We start from the raw sequence: 10075 nt of genomic DNA, 5'->3' as shown, positions 1-10075 counted from the left end.
TTTTTTTTGCCACATGACACACTCTCATTCAATTTGCCAAATGTCATTTTGTGGTTATTTTAAATTAATTTTTTTTCCACATATCATTTTATGAGTTTTTCTATTTTAATAAATTCCACATAATACTTTAATCTAATAATTACAATAAATATAGTAATAAATGAATGTCAATTTTATTAATAGACTTATTTTCTTATTTCAAAATAACCAAATTAAAGCTCATTAGTTTAGTTCATTTATTATTTAAATTTAAAAGGTAAAAAAAATCAATTTTAATAATTTATTATTTTTCTTATATTTTTATAAATTTAAATATTTTAAATATTTAGATGTTTATATATATATATATATATATATATATATATATATATATATATATATATATTAATTAACCAATATAATATATGGATCTTACGGCTAGTTAAAATTAATATAACCACCTCATGCCTCATGTTAAAAGAGTGTAACATATAAAAGTGGTACATTAGTACTATCCTTATTTATTTTCGATAAGAATTTTGTTTTCACAACGTTAAAACAAAATCAAAAACTGAGTTATCAAATACCACTTGAAGACAAACTTTGAATGACGTGGTTGTGATAATAAATTTTTTGATGCTGACCAATATAAGTATTGTGGTGGAAATAATCGTTAACGAGAAATATGAGGGGTGGAAGTAAAAATTATGCGATACCATCACACCACGTCGAGTCGCAGCGTTGGTGGGCCAACCAGAGCAATACGATTCGAGCAGTCGAGAACCACACGTTTTCGTGGCAACTACTTTCATAGCTAAAGGCCTAAAGCCTTTTTGAAGTCTCAATTAAGTGATTAACACACGAATTCATAAAAAAATATTCATCTTTGTGGTCAAAAAAATCCAACATATTTTACGTGTGTTGTCATAAAAGCTAACTTTATGTGTATTTAAAATCATTTAATATATATTTGTATATTTATTTATAATGATCATTACCATATATTAAAGAATTGAAATGTTTTAACCTTTACCAAAGAAAAAGTTAAATTGATAAAAATAGGTGAATCATATTGCTAGCAAACGAGTTGAGTTAGATTGAATTTAAATGTTTTCTCATTTGCTTTTTGAATTTTACGAATATTTTATATGATGGAAAGTATTATAAAACTCATATTCGGCACGTACGAAATAAATAGTTTAAGAGACTATATACATGTAGTCATGTAGATACATTTTATACGACCTAAATTCCTTTGGCCAGTTACCCTTTCAACTAAATATATTGTTAATCTTACACTTTTGGCATGTTAGAGAACATTAACCTAAACTGATTCAATTTTAATAGGTAGTTTACAGATTTTATAATTCCAGTCCCTGTCAATGTTTTAAAATCCGAGTTTTTAGTTAACCCGGTGTGATGACCAGTTCACGGGTCAACCGGTTCAACCAGTTGAACCGCCGGGCCAACCTAGTTTATGGTCTTTTTATATTTTTATATATTTTTACTTTCCGGCATAATGCATAAACATATAAAACCAATAATTTGATGTCCACAAACTTTCAACATTGAAAAACATTGAAGAAACCGCAAACAACTCGTTGTTTTGGTGTTCGTTACTTTTATTAAACTATCCAAACCCTATTAAAACGGGTCAATCCGGTTTTAACCGGTTCGAAATAAGCGGTTGAACCGCGGTTTAACGGAAATCCGGCCGGTTCGATCCGGTCTGTATTTTTACAAAAAACCGCTCTCAATTGACTCGCTTTCTACCCCGGTCACGGTCCAACCGGTTGAACCGGCCGGGTCGACCCGGGGTTTAAAACATTGCTCCCTGTCAAATAAAGGAGACGAGGAAAGATGTTATCTTTGTATAAAGACATTGGAGTAAATTACATGAATGGTTCCTATGGTTTGGGGTAATTTACGCGTTTGGTCCTTAACTAATTTTTTTAACTCGGAAAGTCCCTACTATTTGCTTTTGTTACGCGTTTGGTCTCTACTATTTGTTTTTGTTACACGCTTGGTCTCTATCTTACCTAAAAAGACTATTATTTAAATAGGGAAAAATGGTGGGATAGGTAAGGTAAGGTGAGGGGAATGGGGTTCGAGATGTGTTTATTTAAATAAATTAAAAAATCAATGACAAAAATAGTCTTTTTAGGTAAGACAGGGACCAAACGTGTAACAAAAACAAACTGTAGGGACCTTCTATGTTAAAAAAATAAGTTAAGAACCAAACGTGCAAATTACTCTAAACTATAGAGACCATTCGTGTAATTTACTCATGACATTATGACTTAATTGTATTCTTTTTGTTTGTAGTCACAGATTGCTTAAACAACTCATATATGTCTTGATTTTTTGCAATTTTTCTAGCTATTTATTAGTGTTTTAATAAAACTTTCGTGTTAAAAGAAAATCTGACTTATTTATAAATACATGGTCAAAATCCATATTCTAAGACCCATGTCAAGTCAAACAAAGGTGATGAGTATTGAGGAATGATGCTCTCTTTGTACAAAGATATTTGTGACTAAATTGTATTCTTTTTGTTTCTAGTCATTTTTTGTTTGTTAGAAAGAAACTTTAATGATTTCATTGGTTAAACAACCATTACTTTATAAGAAAATTGAGTAATTTAATCATTCTTCGTGTATTTTTGAAAAAATTAACTATTATAAATATATTTTTTTTTTTGCAAAATAACCAAAATTTTCGAAATGGACCATTCCGGAGTCCATTTCAGATTGTCTATCCCGGCCGACCCATCAAATACCCTTAGGAATGCCTATTCTAGACTAAAACGACTTATTCCCAATTTCGAATTACAAAACCATTTTCCGAATTTCATTCTGACACATTCTGGATCTCGATTCGCAAACTCATTCCGATACATTCCGGGCACTACTACACATTTCAAAGTTAAGATATGGAACACGATCATGATGACCTAGTTGTTTTACATGGAAATCCTTTACTCTTACACTTTTAGTAGTTTAATTATAAAATTTTTGTTCTTAGAAACTTAGTTTGGAATATGAATAATATGTTCGAAATGCACAAACATATTTCAGACTTATAATACACGTTAACATTACATTTAGTACCAACCCGATACTAGTTTAATTATTTATATTAGGGTATGATACATCAAAAATGTGAACTGAAACAAAAAATACCATTTCGGAATGCGATGAAGTAGTATGGAATACGAAGAACATTCCATAATGCGAAGAACATGATTGAAATGTTCATTATGTTTCACTCCGAAACAAAATTTAAACTCAATGGAACTTTCATATTTGTAGAATGACGAGATTTTTGATGCATCAGTTACACTAACTTGCAACCTACGATCGTTGTGTATATTTCTTGCAGCACTCAAAGATAGACCGACATGCGAGACTGTGTTTGAAATACATGTTTTGGAAGGTGGTTAGACATTCATGCAGTAGAAGGGGAACATTTACTTCTACATTACGTGTTTTTCTATGAAGTTATCACGGACCCTCAAAGCGAAGTTGAGGAAATGGTTTTTGAGATTAGGGGTTACGAGCACTCTTTCAAAAAGAAAGAATTTTGTCTTCTCACCGGCTTCCACTTTGGTGACTATTTTACTGTCTCCGTTTTCGGTACCGCCTTTTGTTCACATGTATTTCCCATGATCGAGAAGAATTTCTCTGTGAAATTAGAACAGGTGATTAATGTGTTTGACAATTTGCTTAATGAGTTACAGAACGAGCATAAGGTACGTGCATGTATCGTATATTTGTTAGATAAAGGTTTCAATAGGCATTTGCCTTGTCAACATGTGATAGATGAGTATTTTGCTTTGCTATCCAACCTTGATGATTTCAACATGTATGATGTTGTTAATCTTTAGTTATTATTACTAATTCGTGAATGTCGCGAGCAGTTGATGGAACATGAGATGCGTTTTGTAGAACTTGAAGCTATGGTAGTCATGCTTCTAAATCTTAATAATAAGGTTGTTGGAGATGTTGTGGGTACCACAAAAGGGGTGGAGGTACTTTATTAATTATTTCAATCTAGTTGTTATCGCATCATTTATAGTTAAATACTATTGAATTGTACATGCACTTTTCATGGATGATGTTGGTACAACATACTACAATTACTTTTTTTTTTTTTGAACCGGCAAATCTAATCTACTCGTAAGCTAACAACACCTATTACACCTATGTCCACAACGGGACTTGAACCCTCGACCTCAAAGAGGGAGGACACCACCTGATACCGCTGGGCTACAAGTCATTTGGTACATACTACAATTACTTATGAGAACATGATTATGGGTTGGATACACTTGATCAGTCGTGGAATAATGGACCTGAGCAACCGTCTGCATATAATCAGTCGTTGAATGTAAAAGAGATTCCCTAAGAACAATACAAAATGCATGCAACACCTCTTAGGCGTTCTTAATGCCAAAAAAATTGTACCCGTATGGTATAAGTCCCAATGTATACATATGAAGAAGAAATGTTTTGCATGACAACATCCAGCATCACTGGACAATCTTTTAGACCCTTCCATTCCCACGTTATATAAAGAACAAGATGTTTCCCTGTTGTTTTCGCATTGTTTTATCACTGGTATACCGACGATTGAGTTTTAGACAAACTTATATGTGGATAGTTATGTGAGTTGGTTGAGATGCGATGTAATTTATATAATTATGTGATCAATATGTACTAAGCTTCAAATAACAATACTTACTTTATTATATACATGTGTTGATTGGCAACACATCATGATGTGGATCTCATTGTTGATAGAGTGTAGAGAGGACAATGCTCCGTGGACATTTGTGCCAACAACTTTTAACACGAATGCATTTGACTAGAGTGACATGACTGACAAATCTATTACCCGGCTTGGTTTGAGTGTGATACGGTATAAATATTTTTCGATTATAATACCCACATAATAATTATTTATAATTTAATGTTATTTTATGATTACTTAATTCCAACATTTTGTGCAGCTTTACATTCCTCTCAATATACCGAGTGCTCACTGGTTTTTGGGTGTTTTAGATTTCAAGACATTTAAAATGAATATATACGATAATCACCGGAAGAATATTAATTTTTTAGAAAATACATCTTGGTTTATAACTATGCAAGCCTGCATCCACAAACTCCTAGTGGGTATCAAGGGTACCAAACCCATTGATGTCAATCCCCTTGAGAGTTTTCAAATTCACCATTAAAAAGGCCGCAAACATACCACAACAGTCTAATAGCATAGAGGATTATGAGTTTTTTTATGTTGGTTCATGAAGATGTTAATCACACGGAAATCATATACGATAGATGCTTCAACCAAAGAATGAACCATATAATTATTACTTTTGTTAAGAAAAAATATGGGTCCCTTTAAGCGTTGTAGTATTATTTAAAACATATTTAACTTTATATAATTATTACTTTTGTTAGATTTAAGGCTTCAAACACTGTTATTTTTTGCAATAAACCCAGTAACAACAACAATAAATAAATAAAATAAAATAATAAGCATTATAATTTTAGAACACTTATCCGAAATACTATTCCGGTATCCCGAAGGTCACTCTGGAATGATCTGTTCTAAACAAACCAATCATTTTCAAAAATTTATGAAAGTTTGATTATTTTTTCGAAAAATCATTTGTATGGATTAGATTACTCAATTTCCCTACTTATATGGAAAAACTTAGTACTGTTTTATAATATCTCCGAGAAACAATATGATCAACATGACTAATCTTATGACTTTCCAAACCATTTATTCCCTCTCACTATTACCTTTCAGTTATTTAGAAAAATTCCTTGACGACGCAGAATCAATTAAGAATGGATATAAAGAAAAACTTAAATTTCACTAGGAACACTTTTTGTTCTTTAAAAAATTAATTTCTTGTTCTTTTATTATACCTATCAACACTCTATTTAATCTTTTTTATAATAATGAATCTAAGACCAATATCTACAATATTAAAGATCTTAATGTGAAAGGAGACAATTATTGAAGTGATTCTTTACTGTAACTGTATACTATTTTATAATGAATCCAATTTTAACAAGGTCGGCCTGTCTATTAGCATAAAGAGAAAAACCGGACCAACCCAACTATTGGACTGCAAAGCCCATCCCATTTAAACTAATAAGAAACAGTCGGCCCAATTGGACCGGAAACACCAGTAGGCCCTTGTCAGTATTTCGGAAGAAAACCGGGTTTTTGATTCCCGCCTTTTTAAATTCATCAGCAAAGCTTCAAAAAGGCAAAACAGAAAAAGTGTTGACTGGGCCGGAATGTGGGATTGGTTCCAGACAATCACATCATTGCTGCTTCATCCTAAATTCTTTCCTTTTCATATTAAATCACTACACAAATTCTTACACATTTTTTATCTGAAAAAACCTGATTAACAACTGTTTTTTGATCGAAGATCAGGTGCCTCTGTGTGATTCCAGACAATCTTCCGATCACATCCATGGCTAATTCACCTGAATCATCGCGCCACATACTCTCAGATTTCCGTGCTCCACCACCGTCTCCAGTTGCCTCAGGCCGTCGATCTTCCGTCGCCAACGATGATGTACTCACTGAGTTTCTCCGCTCGCTTCACGTGCCTGACCTTGTCTTGCCAGATCGGGCGTTTCCTCGCCAAAATCCGAAGATCCAGAACCTACCCAAACTTGATTTTGGAGCACCAAACGTTTTTGATTTTTTGGATGATCATTTTGCGGAAGTTATTAAAGTCATCGCACAAACAGGCTGTTTTGAACTCGTCAACCATGGAATTTCCGATCGACTTTTGTCTTCCGTGATCAATTCTGGAGCCGGAGTGTTCCAGTTGCCACCGGAGAAGAAGTCTGCTGTTTCGAGGTCTGCTGAACGGTTATACGGTTTTGTTGAGTTCCATGGAGACGATAAGGAATTGAATGAAGAGTTCGTCTGGTGTAGAGACGATTCGTTGAAAACAGAGATGGAGGAAGTTTGGCCAATTCAATATTCGAATTTCAGGTAATTTAATTCATTCATTCTCATCAGCTTTTTTCTGTTGATGACTTGATTCATCGCAACATTACATCACGAAAGAAATCTGGATTACAATTGAATTTTTGCAGTGAAAAAATGGAAAACCTCATGTCTGAGATCGAAAAGATATCCGAAATTCTACTGAAATTGTTTATTGGTTCTGCTACTCCAAAATTAAGCTTCGATGATTTTGAAACGAAAGAGAAAGAAATCGATGGGTCTATATGTTACATCTACAAGCATCATCAGAATTCAGATTCAGTATCAAATGACGATCAATATATGGAGTCATTGAGATATGATGTGATCCGAATGCTGATTCGAGGATCCGAACACTCACACACACTCTGCTTTCACGTATGTGATGGATCTTCTGAGTTTCATGTTTACTCCAAGAAAGGCTGGGTTTCGTTTTTACCAGATAAGAATGCGTTGGTCATCACCATTGGCGACCAATTGCAGGTATCGTTTTGGCTAACTGGCTAAGTTTGTCTATACTATATATTTGACCAGTTATTACTTATTAATAAAATTCATGCTTACCATAATCATATCATATGCAGTATAATTATAGATTATGAATGTTTTAATATATTCTAAATTTTAAAAAAAGCAACGTGCATCGGACTATTAGAAGAGTGATTTATGGGTAGTTAATTTGTTCACTAATGTGATGCAGACATGGAGTGAAGGAAAATACAAACATGTTATAGGGAGGCCAATCTTCAAAGGGGAACTAGAGAATTATATATCAATGGCTTTTCTGTATAGTCCTCCTCCACCTGTACCTAAAGACCAAAAGGACAACACGATAACATTTGGCCACCAACTCTTTTTGGTTTTGATTTTAATCCTTCTTTACAATATTTTCTCTTATATTTCTACTTAATTAACCAAACATTCATATCATTGTAAAAGTTTTTTCGTTTGTTATTATTTGGCGTCATGATAGAGAGAAATTACATTGCGTGAGGTATTTATTGTCTAATTATAAAGGAACATATATGGCTTTGTTTGAATATCTATTTTCCATACAACTAGGTTCATATTACCCCTGTTTTGCAGGGATGTAATTTGTACATTTTCTATTAAGTAGAGATCATTTTTGTAAACTTTTTTTTAGAACATACACCGTTTCTATATAAAAATCTGCGGGGATCTATTTTATAAATTATAGGGAAGCACCAAATCTTCCAACATACGAAAGTCTTAAACATATAAGCCGTTTATGTAAAAAAAATACATATAAGAATAGCCAAAGTACTTATTATAAAGTCCTAATAACATTATTATATTAAAACATAAGCTATACTAAAGATAGGTTAGGCGTAGTTCACTTACAACGGGTTTTTCTCAAAACCGGGGGCTTCGCTGGAGCAACGTTTCTGAGCCGAAAGGCTCTTTTCTCGGGGCTTCGGGAGCCTCAGGGCTTCCTTGGGAGTTTACCTAGACTTTAGGGGGGGGGGGGGGGGCTTAGAGAAAGAAACTAGAGAGAGAAAGTGAAGTTGGATGGTGTGGAGAATGAAGGGAACCCGACACCTCTATTTATAGGCTGCAAACAGCTCTACTCGTCGAGTCCATGCCACATGTCACCTTCTGGTGGCTTGCCTTGGGGAGAACGCCTTGGCCCATATTCAACCACGTCACCCGATTTCGCACAGCACCCTGTCGACTTCTAAACCCCGTAACTTTCGCATATGAGCTCCGTTTTCGACGTTATTTATATCCACGTGTAGATAAAAACAAGATCTACAACTTTCATTTCGACTCCATTGGCTAATTCTCGGCTGATCTTAAATTTAACAGTAGGAGGAGATTATATTGTTAAACGTAGCTTTGTCGAAAATACCCGATACCCGAATTACCCGTCCGATTTTTTCGGGTATCGGATAAATCGGGTATCGGGTAAATTTTTTCGGGTAATCGGGTAACCCGGTTTTTTTTAGGGTCGGGTAAAGGGTACATTGTTTGGGTTTCGGGTATACCCGAATTACCCGAATTATTTTAAAAATTCATTTTTTTAGAGCTTGTACTATATAGCAGATATTTGATCACGCTTAAACTAACTATCATTATTGTAAAACATTATCTATTTTGTAACAACGTAAATTTTCAAAACAATTTTTCATTTTTAAAACATACATTTACTCATAAAATAATGTCAAAACATATTGTATCAAATGTTATCATCACAAAACATCTCCCCATAATCTCAAACATAAACTCCACAAGTGTGTGTACGAATCATGACGGCGCCTTCCCACGCTCATCACTGGTACCTGAAACACATATCACAACAACTGTAAGCATAAATGCATAATGAGTTCCCCAAAATACCGCATACAACACATACGCCGCTCGAGGCTATAGTACGACCTTCCGATCGATGTGTCTCAACGGGACCCTCCAGTCCCGTAGCTCGTTGGATCCTCTGGTCCGGTCATAGCTCGTTGGGCCCTCCGGCCCGGTCTGTATCGTTGGACCCTTTGGTCCGGTCTATAACATCATACAACATACATATAACACATAGCACATAATCTCATACATAACACATAAGACCCTCTGGTCCACACATAATACCACTCTAGGTAACGTATAGTGAGAAGACTCACCTCGGTGTCTCGGTAAATTTCTGACTTGGTAGAAAAGTGATCTAGCCTCCGCCTAATCACATAAAGTAAATACTCTCATAAATACAAGTGTACTCAACCCTAAAAGTCAACAAGGTCAACGGTCAAACTTTGACCCGACTCGTCGAGTGCACTAGGGCGACTCGGCGAGTCTACACGTGTCCACTGACTCTCTTAGCCCCTCCTTTGGCACGTCGAGTACTTCCCCTGACTCGACGAGTTCCACCTGGCATGAATCGCAGGGCCACCCCGACTCAACTCGCTGAGTCTCAAGAACAACTCGGCGAGTTCCGCCTTGAACTCTAGTCCCCCTGACTCACCCTGACTCACCGAGTTATTCCCCAACTTGGCAAGTCCACTCGCCGAGTGATTTATGGGAAACCCTCATCCTACTTGTCGAGTCTGTTCTTCGGACT

At 35.0% G+C, this 10075-nt stretch overlaps 1 protein-coding gene across 1 annotated transcript; it reads left to right on the top strand.

Annotated features, from left to right (window-relative positions):
* Nucleotides 1–6277: 6277 nt before the first annotated feature.
* Nucleotides 6278–8050, top strand: LOC145086066 (gibberellin 3-beta-dioxygenase 4-like). Its single transcript, XM_079023797.1, has 3 exons — nt 6278–7014; nt 7119–7491; nt 7709–8050. The coding sequence occupies exons 1-3, from the start codon at nt 6482–6484 to the stop codon at nt 7916–7918; spliced, it is 1116 nt and encodes a 371-aa protein (XP_078879923.1). The 5' UTR covers nt 6278–6481; the 3' UTR covers nt 7919–8050.
* The last annotated feature ends 2025 nt before the right edge of the window (nt 8051–10075 follow it).

Source organism: Lactuca serriola, chromosome 1, assembly GCF_051521515.1.
Source record: "Lactuca serriola cultivar US96UC23 chromosome 1, Lser_US96UC23_V15, whole genome shotgun sequence".
Taxonomy (NCBI): domain Eukaryota; kingdom Viridiplantae; phylum Streptophyta; class Magnoliopsida; order Asterales; family Asteraceae; genus Lactuca; species Lactuca serriola.
Note: the sequence above shows the minus strand (reverse complement) of the source record. Positions and strands in the feature narration are given on the sequence as shown.